The sequence below is a fragment of the Lycium barbarum genome, chromosome 7 (assembly GCF_019175385.1).
Source record: "Lycium barbarum isolate Lr01 chromosome 7, ASM1917538v2, whole genome shotgun sequence".
NCBI lineage: Eukaryota > Viridiplantae > Streptophyta > Magnoliopsida > Solanales > Solanaceae > Lycium > Lycium barbarum.
Genome location: NC_083343.1, coordinates 12,044,519 through 12,061,450, shown reverse-complemented (window position 1 = coordinate 12,061,450; position 16,932 = coordinate 12,044,519). Strand labels below are relative to the sequence as shown.

At 37.3% G+C, this 16,932-nt stretch overlaps 1 protein-coding gene across 2 annotated transcripts; it reads left to right on the top strand.

The window, feature by feature from the left end:
* The first annotated feature begins 1,532 nt into the window (after nucleotides 1–1,532).
* Nucleotides 1,533–16,217, top strand: LOC132603134 (uncharacterized). 2 transcript variants are annotated; one of them, XM_060316046.1, is made up of 7 exons: nucleotides 1,823–1,959; nucleotides 4,333–4,452; nucleotides 5,956–6,042; nucleotides 8,579–8,761; nucleotides 8,869–8,955; nucleotides 9,028–9,099; nucleotides 13,894–16,217. In XM_060316046.1, the coding sequence occupies exons 4-7, from the start codon at nucleotides 8,750–8,752 to the stop codon at nucleotides 15,844–15,846; spliced, it is 2,124 nt and encodes a 707-aa protein (XP_060172029.1). In that variant the 5' UTR covers nucleotides 1,823–1,959; nucleotides 4,333–4,452; nucleotides 5,956–6,042; nucleotides 8,579–8,749; the 3' UTR covers nucleotides 15,847–16,217. The 2 variants fall into 2 exon arrangements, with proteins under 2 accessions (XP_060172028.1, XP_060172029.1); XM_060316045.1 differs by lacking the exon at nucleotides 4,333–4,452 and having other exon boundaries at nucleotides 1,533–1,959.
* The last annotated feature ends 715 nt before the right edge of the window (nucleotides 16,218–16,932 follow it).

Below are 16,932 nucleotides of genomic sequence, written 5' to 3'. Positions count from 1 at the left end.
CTCATATCCTGCAACTTTAGGGGATAATTTATGTATTTTCCCTTTGTTTCAAAGTAGTCCTCAACCCCACCATAACTCCAATGCGCTGGCTTTTTAAGATTTTCCTATGCTAGGAGAGTACTGCTATAGTACAGTGAAGTGTAAAACATAGTCCCCACCTTCTCCCTCTAGATTTTCTCTCTCTCCGGATTCTCCCCAATTTGGAAAAATCCCTTTGTGTCTGGGTGTGTTCGGTATGAAGGAAAACATTTTTCGGAAAATGTTTTCCAATTTTCTCATGTTCGTTTGATCAAAAATTTTGAAAAACATTTTCTTTAGGAAAACAAGTTCCTCAAAAATAGGGAAAATGACTTCCCTAATAAAAGTAGGGAAAACAAGTCCACAAGTACATTCCACCAACCATCCAACCCACCCCGAACCACCAAACCCCAACCACGCCCACCACCCCACCCCCACCCCGCCCCACCCCCTGCCCTCACTCCCCACCCTACCCCCTCCCCACCCCTCCATCCCCTCCAAAAAATAATTTTGATTTTTTTTTTTTTTGGTTTTTTGCACCACTCACCCTCACCCCCCAACTACCAAACCCCAACCACTTCCGTAACCATGCACCATCCCACCCTCTAACCACTCCTGCAACCCATACACCACTCCCCCACGCTGCACCCTACCCCCACCCGCACCCTACCCTCACCCCCATTTTTTTTAATTTTTTTTTCTTTTGGGTTTCTACATCACCACATCCGTTCGGCCCTTCCCCCTCTCCCCCCCAACCATGCCCCCACTCCACACCCCTACCCCACCCCTACCCCCACCCTCCCTAATTTTTTTTTTTAAAAAACATTTCTTTTTCGTTTCTACACCACCACATCCCTGCTCCCTCCTCCCTATTGAACCCACCCTCTCCAATTTGGGGTTTGGGAGGGGGTGGGTAGTTGTGGGGGTTAGTGTGGTATGGGTCCACGCAAGGTGGGGGATGTGGTGGTTTAGAAAATCTAGAAAAAAAATAAAATTTGGGGGTTGGGGGTGGCGGCGTGGGGGGTTGGTGGTTGTGGGGGTTGGTGTGGTATGTGTCTCAGCGGGGGGGGGGGGGGGGGGGTTGGAGATATGGTGGTTTAGAAAATCTAGAAAAAATTAAAAACTTCAAAAAAAAATTGGGGGTGGGGGTGGGGTTGTGGGGCTTTGATAGGTATTTTCTTGGAAATATTTTCTACCAACCAAACGAACATGAAAAAATAAATAAGAAATTCACTTATTTTCTTCTACCTAAACGAAATGAGAAAATAAGTAGAAATTCACTTATTTTCCAAAAACACATTTTCCTCGGAAAACATTTTTCTCCATACCGAACGCACCCTCTATGTCTAAATATTAGAATTATAAATCGAACATATCTTGAATAGTTCAAGAACAAAATTGATCAAACTTTGCTCGTTTTGAAACAACTATTAGTAAGACGAATAGTTGAGGGTATAATTGGCCTTTTCCCTTCAAATATATATATTATTTTTCATATATAATACAGTGAAGTGTATAGCATAGTCCCCCACCTCTTTCTCTCTCTAGATTTTCTCTCTCTATCCAAAAATTCTCCCATTTCTCTCTCTAAAAAAAAATTCTAAATCCACGCACCGCAAAACACATTTATATACACACTTCGTATATATCGTATATCTAACATGTCGTAACCCTAGTGTTTTCTTTGTTACCTGAATGTGAATTAACAGTTGTGTAAACCCTAGAATTTGTTTGATTTTTTTGTGTGGATCTGTGTTGATTTGAATGGATACGACGTCGTCAGTAGTAGCGAAGGAGGTGGCGGCGGTGGAGGACGACGGCGCGTTGTCGGTTACATCGGGATTAGCGAAGGAAGCGGCGGTGTTGTTTCAATCGGGGAAATTTACGGATTGTGTTAGGGTTTTGTATCAATTGTTGCACAAAAAACAAGCCGATCCTAAGGTGATTCATTTTATTTCACTTTTTTTTTTTTTGCATTTTTGTGAATTTTAGGTTTATATATTTTCAATCTGTTCTCTAGTGTATTTATGTTTAATTGAACTAATTTTGAGCTCAATTTGCATGTTTTTGGATGGAAAATGGAGTTGTCAAGTTCAATTTAGATTCAAATTGTAATTATTTCAGTTATGCTATTACATTTTCTTTAATAATTATGTTTTTTAATCCTAATTAACATAAAAGGAAGGCGATCCAAAGGTGTTTTTTCTCTATCTTTTTTTTTTTTTCGATTTTTGCATTTTTGTGTATGGTAGCTTTATACATTTTCAACTTTTAGTGTTTTTATGTGTGTTTGCGCTCTTATACTATGTTTGATTGAATTGATTGCTTTGAGCTCAATTTGCGATTTTCGATGGAAAATGCAATTTTCAAGTTCAATTTCAGTTCTCTATCATTTTTTCTTTTTGATTTTTTTTTGTATATTGTAGCTTTATACCTTTTTAACCTGTTCTAGTGTTTTTATGTGATTTATGGCTTATTTGTAGTTTGCGTTGTTTCTAGTGTCGTGTTAGTTGAATTGATTTTGAGCTCAATTTGCATGTTTTTGATGGAAAATGCAGTTACGATTAATCTAAAGGTGTCGTAAGCAAAGGTCCAGCCTTTTTTTTTTTCCCTTTACATTTCAACTTGTTCTAGTGTATTTATGTTTCTAATCTATAAGATGGTTATTTGTAGTTTGTGCATGCTTCTTATATTTTTAACTGAATTGATGGTTTTGAGCTCAATTTGCACCTGGTTTTTGATGGAAAATGCAGTTTTTAAGTTCAATTTCGATTTGAATTGTAACTATTTTTAGTTATATTACATCTTTTTGAATTTCGCGGATTGTGTTAGAATTTTGCATTAATTGTTGCAGAAAAAGGAAGGCGATCCGAAGGTGATTTTTTTTTTTTTTTTTTTTTTTTTTTTGCATTTTCGTTGGTTGTAATGTTTAAGTGATTTATGGTTATTTGTAGTTTGCGCACTTCTAGTACTTTTAGTTGAAATGTTGATGGCTTTGAGCTCAATTTGCATGTGTTTTTTTGATGGAAAATGCAAATTCCATGTTCAAATTCGATTCAAATTGTAATTACTTTAGTTTTGCGTCGACTGTTGCATAAAAAGGAAGGCGCTTCAAAGATGACTAATTTCTCTATCGTTTTTTTTTTTGCATTTTTCTGTATGGTAGCTTTATACATTTTTAACCTTTTCTACTGTATAAGTGATTTATGGTTATTTATAGCTTGTGCTTTTCTAGGCTTGTTAATTGAATTGACGGCTTTGAGCTCAATTTGCATGTGATTTTTGATGGAAAATGTGATTTTCATGTTCAAATTCGATTCAAATTGTAATTACTTGAGTTTCGAGTCGACTGATGCAGACAAAGGAAGGTGATCCAAAGATGACTAATTTCTCTATCGTTGTTTTTTTGGTTGCATTTTTGTGTATGTAACTCTATTCATTTTCTACCTGTTTTAGTGTATATATGGTTTATTTGTAGTTTCCGCTCTTCTACTATGTTTAATTTAATTGAATTGATGGCTTTGAGCTCAATTTGCATGTGATTTTTGATGGAAAATGTGATTCTCATGTTCAAACTCGATTCAAATTGTAATTACTTTAGTTTTGCGTCGACTGTTGGAGAAAAAGGAAGGTGATCCAAAGATGACTAATTTCTCTATCGTTTTTTCTTTTTTTGCATTTTTGTGTATGGTAACTCTATACATTTTCTACCTGTTCTAGTGTATATATGGTTTATTTGTAGTTTGCGCTCTTCTACTATGTTTAATTGAATTGATTGATTTTAGCTCAATTTGCATGAGACTTTCGATGGAAAGTGCAGTTTTCATGTTCAATTTGTGATGCAAATTGTAATTACTTCAGTTATACTATTTCATTCTCGTCACACCCCCCCCCCCCCCCCCCCCCACAACCCTCTCTTTTTTTGGGTATGCATTTCAACCTGTTCTAGTGTATTTATGCTTCTAAATTTTAAGTGATGGTTATTTGTAGTTTGCACAGTTCTAGTACTTTTACTTGAATTGATGGCTTTTGAGCTCAATTTGCATGTGATTTTTGATGGAAAATGCAATTTTCATGTTCAAATCCGATTCAAATTTTATTACTTAGTTATATTACATCCTTTTATAATTATGTTTCATAAGAGAAAGATCAGCCTTTTGCCTTGTTAATAGATGTTGTATTTATAGATTTTTCCGTTTCGATCTCTTAAGTGTCTACAGAGGTGAATAAAAATATGTTTATGGTCCTTCTGGTAGGTGGTAGGTGAGGATTTTCTGTGAAATACTGTGTTGGTAATTGAGGATTTTTTGATAGGTGGGGAGTTAAATGAGTTCAATGAAACTGAGGCATCCGTTCATTTGTTGAAGTTGGTGTTGGAATCAGGGGTGGAGGTAGCCCTTCAGGCGTGGGTTCGGCCGCAATCCAGTAGCTTTGGTCCGAACCATATATTTGTATTAAATTTTTTGTCAAATTTGTACTAGTTATTAAATTTAGAATCCAGTAACTTTAAAGAATTAGAACCCTGAATCCACAAGCTTCAAATCCTGGCTCCGCCTCTGGTTGGAATATCTTAACTGGCATTGTGGATGTAATCATTTAAAGAGCTCTGAGCTCATTATACTATAGGTAGTACTTGCATTGGAATATGAATTACTGGTTTGGGTTGTTGGGAAGAACAAGGCTTGCTGCAACAGAGGTATTTAAGGTGTTTTTAATTTAACTACAGTTGGGGTTCAAACGGAGTATGCCACAGCCGATTTTAGTTTTTGGAGCAAAACAATAAGTCCAATATAGATATTTGCACTCGGTCTTTGGAGAAAGCAATGAAATGTATCTTGTATCGATCAGATACCTTATAGGCACTGGTGTTATATTTAATTTGGAGAAGCTTTGGTTTAAATTTCACTGTGAGCGGGTCTAGTATTTGATGTTCATTTGGAACTTGCGAGTCCATTAATAATCGTATCTTTGACCATTTCCTACATAAACCTTCAAATGCATCAGTTCGGAGGTATGCCATTATATGTTGAAAGTACTAAATGGGACGAGTTAGGCCAAAAACCATAGCGAGAAAATGCAATATCAGCTAAGAACAAAAGAAACCGAACAAATGATCTATGTAGACAATATCGACTAGTTGGGACCAGTGTTGTCAAAGGTGGGCTTAATGCGCGCTTAAGCCCTGAAGCAAGGCTCAAAACATGTTGAGCGCTTCGCCTCACTTAATGTGCGTTCAGTGTCGTCATCAAGGCTCTCTAGGACATACTTTCCTTGCCAATGAGCATTTCTTGAAGAGGCGACACTAAACAATTAATATTCACTTTATTGTTTTTTTCCAATAGTTTTTCCATATATGTGTTATGCATGCTTATAATTATTAGTCTTGGACTAAACATATATATTTGTATTTTTTCTCCATTTGCGCTTTTTTCATTAAAACCCAGACCTTATTTGCAGTTTGCGCTTAAAGCCCTAATGGACCTTATAGCTTTTTTGCGCTTTTTGCTTTTGATAACACTGGTTGGGACTTAGTTTTTTTTGCTACACTTACATTAGGAAACACTAACCAAGACATAAAAAACAAAAAATTTGCCAGCATTGAGATTTGCAAATTGGTTCTGAGTAGAGCGTAATGAATATGAATTGTTTATATTATTGGCCCGAAGTCATATGGGATTTAGGAATAGTTGATATATTTGCTAAATGCACCATAATCATGTTAATCGAGTTATCAAGCCGTTGGATTTGTTAATATTGCTTCTTGTTTGGTTTCATGATGATGTTCTGTCGTTTTTAAAGTCGTCTTTTTGCATATTTCCTGCTTACTTTTTTATGTTACCATTATAAAAAATAAAATAAAAAATGATGATGTTCTGTCGTTTTCACTTTAACTTGTAGTTGCTTTATTTATGTTGTTCTTTGCTCCTCCTGCGCTAGGTTCTACATAACATTGCGATTGCTGTGAACTTTCAAGATGGTTGCTCCAATCCTAAGAAGCTGATTGATGAACTTAATAATGCTAAGGTACGTAAAGCTGTGTCATTGAGATGTTGAAGTATAATAATTATCTCTATGGTTCATCATTGCCGTGGTTGTGGTACTGCTTCGTTGCTCCTATTATGCATGTTTAAATGATTCTATATGTGCTGTGAGCTCCAACAGATTCAATCATAGAGCTCTATCGTTGCCAAGCTTTCAGTTGCGAGAGCAAGCCTAATGCATGATGTATGACCTCGGCAGAAGGAGGGGCTTTGTTTGTTCTGCAGAAGTTAACCTGTGGAAAAAATTTACATGCTTAGGTTTTTACGAAAAGCGAAATTTATGATTGTTTCGCGCTCTTTATATCGGCATTTACCTCCACTGTTTAGAGCAGTAATAAAGTCAAAGGATATTTAGGAATATAATTCTAGTTTAGTATCTCTACTTATAAAAAAAAGGAATATAATTCTAGTTAGCATAAGTGCACCCCAACAGTCAAAAACCTTTTAAAGGTAAGGAGCCATCCTTGACACAAGTAAAGTGGTCAACACCCTTATCGTAAAATAAAGATTGTGGAACCTTGTGAATTGGTTCAAAGTAGGATACTACTGCTAATTGATTGTGTGTGTGGTTTTTTTGGTTTGGGGTGGGGGGGGGGGGGGTCAGAGTTTTAGAACGTTCTTGGAGGAAAATATGTGAATGAAGGTTCTCACTAAGTTGAACCGGAACTATAAGTCTGCCTCTTGTCATTCATTCTTGTATAGGCATGGATGAAAACTGCACTAGAATTCTTGGTTAGTTTTGTGAATCATAAGAGAAAGATGTGAATTGTAAAGTAAAGAATGCCACAATTTCTTGCAGGTCTATCTTTTCGAAGTTTTCCCTATTCCAATGGATCAAATTACTGCTCTATTTTGTAAAAGGCATGATTTGAGTTTGGCATACCAAATAGATTGTACTACTTTTTCAGTCATAGAGATGCAAATCAAAGCTAGATACAAAGATCAACTAACTTTTGCTTTTCATTTTCTTTCGGAAGGGATTTTCTTTTTCTACAAGTTTTTGTTTAAGAATTTGACGTGATTGAGGAGCTACCCTTTTGATGAGCATAAGATTCCACTAGTAGTTATAAAGTAAAAGATAACAAAATTTAAGAATGAAACTACTTCCACTATTACAAGTTACATATTTGGACCTGTTCTAACTTATTAATCCCTATTTCTAATCAAATTTGATCGCACAGAATCAGATTACTGGGCAAAATTGGTCTTTGTCTTGTGTTCTTTCATTCATAATGCTTCAATGTTGTCTAAGTTATTAGTAACATAATTTTTATCTGGTTACCTTTGACTCAAAAAAAAAAAAGTTATTAGTAACATAATTTCAACTAATTTAGGTAAATTTCTCTTTGTTGATTTATTCTTCTTGGAGAAAAATCAACTTTTTTGGTTGAACAGATTCTGTAGTTCTTAATTTGGTAGCATCCCAGTGAAACTGGTCATTTTATATTTACTGCATTTATGACTAGCAGCAGTAGGGTGTTTAATGGTCAATTAGATGTTTTTCCTCTTTAAGTGATTAGAATATTGACTTTCTGAACAAGCTAGAAATATAAAAAATGTTATTCGGTTATGGATATTGATCTGCCTAAGTATTGGGTATCTTCCTGTTTGCTGCCTCGTAGTGAACTTGGATTTCTGCAGTTTATTCTTCTGTTTCTTTCCCCAGAGTAATTTTCATCTATTGGTCTTGACACTTGTGGTGGCATCCTGGTTTCCATTTATTATGTGAACTTTCTTTTTCACCTGATAGCTATCAAGCAGAAGGGAAGCCTTTGCCTTAGTTAATTTGTCTCCGGATGTGTCCGGGGCTTTAAGCGCAAATAAAGCGTGGGCTTTAATGGAAAAAGGTGCAATGGTGACAAAAATACAAATATAGATGTTTAGTCCAAGACTAATAATTATAAGCATTAATAACAACTATACGGACAAAGAAATTGGAATTTTTTTTATCAATGAAGTGAAATATTAGTTGTTTAGGCGTCGTCTCTTCAGGAAATGCTCATTGGCAAGGAAAAATATGTCTTAGTAGGCGTTCGGCCATGTAAACCAAATATTTTTCACTTTATTTGGTATTTTGGAGTTGGAGTTGTTATAGTTTTTGCAAAGAATATTTGGTTGTTTGAATGTATTGAAAGTGAAAAAAAAAGGTGAAAAACAAGTTTTGGTTGTTTTCCAAATTCCAAATACAACTTCAAGTTGTATTTGGAATTTTTATGGCCAAACACGATAAAGTGAAATTTTTTTTTCCCGAAAAAAAGTGAATAATTAACGAGACCTTAGAATCTTGAGTTCTTGAAGAGCTCATCGTGTTTTGAGCCTCGCTGAAAGCTTAAGCGCGTCTTTGACAACACTATAGAGTAGCTCCGAAATTGTTCTTTCTCAGTTCTTCCTTCTACTTTTCTTCCCTTTCTGACTACTTTGGTTGTTTTAATTCTTATTGTGGTATTATACCTGTACAGCCGTACTTCAGTGTTCTTATCTCCTTGGTGTGATACATTGTTATTGCTTTCAATGTTCAGAAAAGAAGTGAAGAGCTTGCTTGTGCTGCTGGCGACCAGGCAGAGCCTGCTAGCAGTGGTGGAGCCAAAACTGTGACAGGAAATAACGGAAATAACAGTGCGCCACGGCAGCTATCCGCTCAACATAGTTCCAAACTTGTTTATGCTGATGAGTTTGACCCCTCAGTGACCATGTACAATCTAGTATGTTCAGTTGATACTGGCTTGGCTGGTTCTTTTTTCCAGAAAAATGGCCTATTTATTTGTTAAGGACCTTTATGTGTGCTAATATTTGCATTTGAATTGTACAGGCAGTTTGCTGGTTTCATTTGCATGAACATGCAAAAGCATTTTCAATTTTGGAAGGATTGTTTCAGAACATTGAACCAATAGACGAGGTAAACAATTACTGCAGATTCTGAAATATTAGATATTCAAATCTACTTATTGACTAATGAATTTGCACACAGCAAATAGCCAAGCGCATTTGCCTCTTACTGTTGGATGTGGCGTTGCTTACTCGAAATGCAGCAAGATCAGCCGTAAGTCGTACATGCCCAACTGTTTGTTTCTCAGAAATTAGTATCTTTTGATCTCTTGTACTGTCTTATCAATATCATGATTTAGTTACTACATTTGAAATTATCTTTCCAGTGTCTGTCTGGGCTAAAAAAACTTGAAGAAACAAATTATCAAGGGAATGATTCCCGTTGATGCTATAATGAAACTATTGACAAACTATAACATTATAGATCAGAGCTGATTATATACTGTAGTAACTATTGACGCTCCAACAATGTATGATGGCGGCAATTACTTTTTGATTAAAGGAAATATGCTTGAGTTTAGTTTCATTGTCTGATGGTTTTATATTGTGTGATTGTAATTAATAGGTGCGTAACCCATAGAGGTTAAATTTAGATATCTTTAGTTTCCTTTTATTTCCGTGTGGCAATTAAGTTTAGATAAGAAGATAAGACAGAAACATAAAATTCTTATATGGATAGGCTCTGCTAGGACTGCATTGGATGATCTTATGCATCTTCACGGATGAAAAGGTCAAAATGTGATGATGTTAAGTCATAAGTGCATTTGTAATTATGATTGGGGATGGATTACTTCAGTGGAGCATTACTCTAATGATTCAGAAAAAATATTGCAACTTCTATGTTTCTTTATAATGTCAAGAGACTAGGATGAATGTTCTTGTGACTATCTCAGATGCAAGAAACTAGTGCAGTCCCAATAATATGTATTGTAGGAAATTGATGAATCTTGTGATTCTCATTCTTAAGTGGAAATTCTGCAACAATTATCATTTCCCTTATGCTATTCTTCCCACATTATGGAATGATGCTCTGATCTTTTCCTTATAGATTTTCTGATAAGCTGGGAAAACATTTTTATCTGGAATAGTTTTTTGGATGTTTTTCACTGCCTTGCGGACCCATGCAAAAAAGATAAAAAAGCAGTATAACTTGTCAGGAGTGTGTTCGAAAAGCCATTCAATTTTTGATCAGTAAAAGTATCATTCTTGGAATGTAGCTCATGTATTTTATTTTTGACAAGGTAAGTATTTGATTAACAAATGGGGAAGTCCTGTATACAAGCCGTATACCAAAAGAAGAGAACATACACCAAAATATGATTCTCAACAAAAGAGATCCAATCCTCTATACAAATAGGGACCTCTTAAGTACACCAAAAGGAAACTAAAAATAACACATAGCACACTACTTTGCATCTTTACAAAATCTTGCTCCACCCCTTCAAATGCCCTCCTATCTCTCTTTCCAAATGACGCACATGATTGCTAAAGAGGTGACAGTCCATGCCCTTGATATTCTCTGCCCCCTTCTCTGATTCCAACTATACATAGCCTCTTTCGCTGTGCCCGGCATCACCCATTGTGTCCTAAACAAATTTAGGGCCCTCTCGACAAACGACTAGCCGCCTTACAATGGAATATGTAGGAATACTGGACAGAGTGCTTTTGATCAAAATTTCCTTTCCCCCTTTCGACAAATATCTTTTTTGCCATCCTGCTAGCCTTTTCTCTACTCTCTCGATCACCGGATTCCATACCGCTAGGTCTTTGTTAGAAGCACCCAAAGGTAAACCCAGATAAGTAGTAGGTAAATTACCCAGCTTGCAATTCAGCACCTGCGCCATCTCCTCAATATCAACGACTTCTCCCACCGGGGTGGTCTCACATTTTCTGAGATTGATCTTGAGGCCTGACACAACTTGGAACCAAAGAAGAATCTGTCTCAAATGATCTAGCTGGGACACCTCTGCATCACAAAAAACTAATTTATCATCTGCGAATATAAGATGTGTAACTGTCCGGTTGCCATGCCCTCGAAAAGCCGCATCAAAACCCTTCAGCAGATCTCCACTAACTGCCCTGTCCATCATTTTGCTCAAAGCTTCCATAACCAAAATGAATAACATCGGAGACAACGGATCCCCTTGTCTCAAACCCTCAAACTCCCAAAGAAACCGCATGGACTTCCGTTCACCAATACAAAAATCTAGCAGTAGAAATGCAAAACATGATCCATCTCCTCCACTTGTCCCCAAAACCCATCTTCGGCATGATAAAATCTAAGAATTCCCAGTTCACCTCATAAGCTTTCTCAAGGGCCAACTTAGATAAAATACCTGGCTGCCCTTTCTTCTTTCTGGAATCGACCACTTCATTTGCCACCAAAGCAGCATCCAGAATTTGTCTTCCTTCTTCCACAAAAGCATTCTGAGATGTGGCAACCTTCTTTAGTTTATTGGAAAGCACCTTTGATATGATCTTATAAATGCTTCATACTAGACTAATAGGACTAAAATCTTTTATACTCGTCGCTCCTTCCTTCTTCGGCACGATGGTAATGACAGAAGCATTGAGGCTTTTCTCGAACTCTCCTGTTTCTTGGAATTCCACAATGGTCTCTATCAACTCACCTTTAACTATCCTCCAACAATAAGGTGAATCCGTCCGGTCCCGGCGCTCTTCTTCTTCTATAGCCCTTTCCAACCACTCCCTCATCCCCTCCCCAATTTGACTGAAAACTAATCCCCCTAATTTTGGTCTCCACCTAAGACCTTCCTAAAACAAATGATCATAATACCCTACAATAGCCCCCTTCACTTCCTCCTCCGCCTCGAACACTGCTCCATTCACATCTAGAGACTCAATGAAATTCCTCCTCCTATTTGCTACCGCAACTCTGTGAAAGAATTTTGTATTAGAGTCCCCCTCTTTCAACCACAGCGCCCTCGATTTTTGCCTCCAACTAGTCTCTTGAGCAGCCGCTAAAACGCTAAAGCAGCAGAAGCTACTTAAGTAGAATATATCCACAACTTTTGCAATATGTGCTAATATGTTTTTCACCTTTTTTTCTTTTTTCTTTTTCATGTTTGATGATGCCTCTTCTTTGATCTGATTAATGTGTTTGAATTAGCACCTTAGCAGGTGTTCTACAAAATCAGCTTATTGTTATTGAAGTTTTTTCCCTGGTTTTCTTTTGAAGCTATAAGGCCAATCTGGTAATAACTTATTTATCCAACGAATATCTCTTCATCTAGTGGTACTTAAATGAATTCATGGCAAACCATTAATATGACTTATTGGTAGTCTCATTCTTCATTAAGTTTTGAAGTGTAATTTATTAGAATGCGGGTTTTCAAGATCCATTTCTCTCAGGATGCCATATGTGGGATATAATGGTTTTCTTTCCTCATTTTGTTCTAAGGTAAGAAACATTGATGTTGTTGCAATTTCCGAAGACCTTAAAGATGAGACATCTGAAGTTGAAGAACTGCTTCTCAAAGTTCATATTAAGTGAATTCACTCACAGAAGTAGCTGATGTTACTAGAGTTTCCTATAACAATTTTAAAGAACAAGATCGGATATCCTTGTGAAAGATTACCATTTACACTTGCTCTACATTTTTTTTCCTATTGAGCCGAGGGTCTTTCGGAAACAGCCGTCCTACCTTGGTAGGAGTCAGGTCTGCGTACACTCTATCCTCCCCAGACCCCACGTTGTGGGATTTCACTGGGTTGTTGTTGTTGTTTTGTAATGACAATGGTGCCAAGGCCGAGGGTCTCGTCATGTTTTTTCTTGAGCCGAGGGTCTTTCGGAAACGGCCTCCCTATCTTTCGAGATAGGGGTAAGGTCTGCGTACACTTTACCCTTCCCAGACCCCACTTTGTGGGATTTCACTGGGTATGTTGTTATAATGACGATGGTGCCAAGGCCAGCTTGCGAACACATAAACTAATCAACAATCTATCTGTAACCTACAAAAGATGGAATCAATTCACCTAGTATCATCTATACTTGGATACCATTTGTATTTGCTGTATCCGTCTCCTGCGTGATTAAGTTTTGGCCCTATGTTTCTATTTTCTTCCTTTTTGATAACTTCTTTCTATTTTTTTAATTGGGTGGTCCTAGGCGATTGTTGGGTGGTGAACTTTGAGTTATGGTTTAACATATTTAAATAAAATATTGCAGACTTTGAAGTTTGTGATGGATGGTTTAATGCCAGTAGTTTTGTTTTGCACCTTCCTGCATCTGTTGCAGTAGTTTTTCAATGAACTAATATGCCGCCTTTAATGGTATTGGACTAGCTTGCCCTTTTTTTTGGAGTAACTGGTACTATGGACTAGCTTTTGTCATTATTGTTCTAGTTTTTGTTTTCTTGAAAAGGTAAGTAGTATTTGATGTCAGCACTAAGAAGGTGCCGTTGTTACGTCCAAAAGATTACCGGAGAGAATAAAAGAAAAAACCCGACTGCCTATACAAATGATTCTATGAACTGTAACAGCGTTTCAGGTTCAATTACCCATTCTAATCAACGTAAAGCAATCAGATTTTACTTTCAAACTTCAGTACAGTGTTTCGTTCATCTTCAAAACATCTTCTGTTTCTTTCTTTCTTTCCATATGCACCACCAAATGCAAGCAGGCATTATATACTAAGTCTTCTTTAACTTCTTGTTCAAACCCCTTCTATGCCAGCACAGGAAAAACTCCTTGGAGTTCTGTCATTATTGTTCTATTTAAAAGGTTGATTATTGGTTCATGCTCCATTCGTAGTTTTATTTTTTATTGAAAAGTGAAGATTACTAATTTTATCAAGGATAGCTGTTTTTAGTTTTTGTTTTCAATCGTTGAAACTTTGCCGTACTTTTTCTAGGATGGTGGAATCTGTGTTGGAATCTCATGTTCATTTCTACTTCTGTTACATTGCTTCTTTTCCTTTTTGACTTTATGTAGCGTTCTTTCTTAAAATCATTGTTCCAAATAGTTTAATTGTGATTCTTGCTCCCAGGATGTGATCAGCTATGTGGAGAAGGTCTTTTGTAGCAGTAGTTTATTGAGTCAAGTTGACAGTGGAAGTGCACAGCCACCAGCTTCAGCCGTTCTGAAATCGGCTTCATTTCCTAGCAATTCAACTATTTCTGATGCATCTAATCCAGATTCACCTGCTGCTGGAATTACCTCTGAAGGTTCTTTGTCTAGGACATTATCAGACGATGGACTTGAAGATGATGCTCTGCATTTAATATCATCCATGGAGATTGGTGGGCAGAATCTACCGCGCCAGCCTGGCTTGAAATCTTCAAATGATCTAACAAGGAGCCATGCTGATGAATCTATCTCAACTGCTGATATGAGGATTAAACTGCACCTTTGCAAGGTCCAGTTTCTTCTCCTTACCAGGAATCTTAAGGCAGCTAAGCGTGAAGTTAAGATGGCTATGAACACAGCACGGGGCAAAGATCATTCTATGGCTCTCTATTTAAAGTCCCAGCTTGAATATGCTCGCGGGAATCATCGAAAAGCAATCAAGCTCTTGATGGCATCAAGTAATCGGGAAGAAACTGGAATTTCTAGCGTATACTACAACAATCTGGGGTGCATATATTATCGTCTTGGCAAGCATCACACTTCATCTGTATTTTTTGCCAAGGCTCTGAGTAGTAGTTCATCTCTCCGGAAAGAGCGGCCTTTAAAGCTCTCAACCATCTCACAGGATAAGTCTCTTCTCATAACATATAACTGTGGTGTGCAGTACCTGGCTTGTGGGAAACCATTACAGGCTGTAAGCTGTTTCTATAAGGCTAGTCAGGTTTTCTACAATAAGCCTCTTTTGTGGTTACGAGTTGCAGAATGTTGTCTAATGGCCCTTGAGCAAGGACTGCTTAAGTCGAGCGGTGTTGTTGCTTCTGATAGGTCTGAAGTTAAAGTTCATGTTGTTGGAAAAGGAAAATGGAGGCAACTTGTTATGGAAGACGGGATATCAAGAAATGGACAAGAAAGTTTTTCAGGAACAGAAGATTTGGCGACTAAGGATAGACAGCCTAAGTTATCAGTATCACTTGCTCGTCAGTGTCTTCTGAATGCATTGCATTTATTGAACTTTTCTGGTAAGAAGTCTACACAGCCTCATGCTTCTGGTCTGGAAGAAAGTGAAACAAGAGAAGCAGTACCATCCAAGACTGCAAACTGTAAGAATGGATCAACTGCTGACCCTAAGGCACTGAATGTGGCAGCATCAGGTCAGGTTAGTGCAAATGGGGAGGTGAAGGAGCACAAGGGTGCGAGCAGTCAAAATGCCTCCTTATTAAGTTCTGTTAGCGAGTATCAAACCACTTGCAGAAAAGAGAATCTGATGATTGAGCAAGCTATATTGGCTGATTTGGCTTTTGTAGAGCTGGAATTGGGAAATCCATTGAAGGCCCTTACAATTGCAAAATCTCTCTTGAAAGTCCAAGAATGTTCTAAAATATACATCTTTCTTGGCAATGTGTATGCTGCTGAAGCTCTATGCTCGCTAAACCGGCCAAAGGAAGCTGCAGAACATTTGTCAATGTATATCTCCGGTGGCAAGGGTGTTGATCTGCCATTTAGTGAAGCGGATTCTGAAATGTGGAAACAGGAGAAAACATTGGATTCTGAAGATACTAGTGGTGGATCAGCAGCTTTGAATTCCTTTCCGTCAGAGGAATCTCAAGCATTCGTGTTCGTTAAGCCAGAAGAGGCCCGTGGAATTCTCTTCTCAAACTTAGCTGCCATGTCTGCTGTGCAGGGAGACATCGAACAGGCCCAACATTATGCAGTACAAGCACTTTCAACAAAACCTCAACGTCCTGAAGCTATTCTTACTGCAGTATATGTGGATCTTTTGCGTGGGAGGGCACAAGAAGCTATCACCAAGTTGAAACACTGTAGTCGTATTAGGTTCCTACCAGGCAGTCCAACTTTAGATGGTTCATCGTGATTTTGTATCGGTGGTTTTTACTGTTCTTGTCCAGCCCAACTTTACTTTTGAGTTAGCAGGTAGTTCAGGACAACCTTGACAGAGGATATGTACCATATATATAGCTCAGTTCAGGAATAAGTTTTCGTTTTTCAAAATTTTATGTTTTTCCCTTAACTTTGCAGTCTTAGGTTTCAGGAAGTCGTGGGGGGTGGTGTGGCTGAGATTATTTTGGTTATTGAAGATGCCATCTTTAAAAGATTCAAGATGTATTTTCAATATAGAGAGCCTTAGTCTAGTTCCCTTTAGAGATATATAGAGGTTTTATGTGCTCTCATGAAGATGAATCATGAACTTAATCATTTCTTTCATAAGTTTATTTTAATCCTCAACATATGGCTTTCATTATGCAGTTGCAGTTTGAAAGAGCTGTTGCTGTATAACCACACACTACCTTTTTTAGAGTTTAACTTGTATACGATCGTGAATAACTTATACATTGTTAGTGTATTTTAACTTGTTGCAGATAATCTGTCTAGTCTTCAGGTTGATTCTTTATGGTTGACCTTGTGTAGTAGTAATTTTATAGTGTAGAAATTATTTTATACTAGACTGATAAAAGTTAAAATTCGAAGGGAGGATGCGTGTGATGATTTAAGGCTTTGGATGGAGAGAGGTGAATTTGGTCTTAGTTGGGCTCACTATTTTTCACTTTTCATCTGTGTTTTTTTTTCTTCCTTTTTTTGTAGTATCGCCGATTCATGATTTCTATTATATCATTTAAAGGAGAATAATGTGATCTCAATTGACTAACTGAGTAATAGTCGATGCCCATTATTATTTAAAAAAAATAAAATGAAAGATCTCTCTCTCCTAGTCGGTTTAGGATGATTGTCCGGTTGTTTGAGTCTGAGAAATAAAATGAAAAAAGAGATATTTTGTAGTCTTGAATATGCGCGTGTTTGCATATGTTGTGTCTTTAACTTATTTTTCTTACCAGGTAATAAGTGAAGGAGAAAAATTTCTGCCCTATCAACTTTCGATGGTAGGATAGTGGCCTACCATGGTGGTGACGGGTGACGGAGAATTAGGGTTCGATTCCAGAGA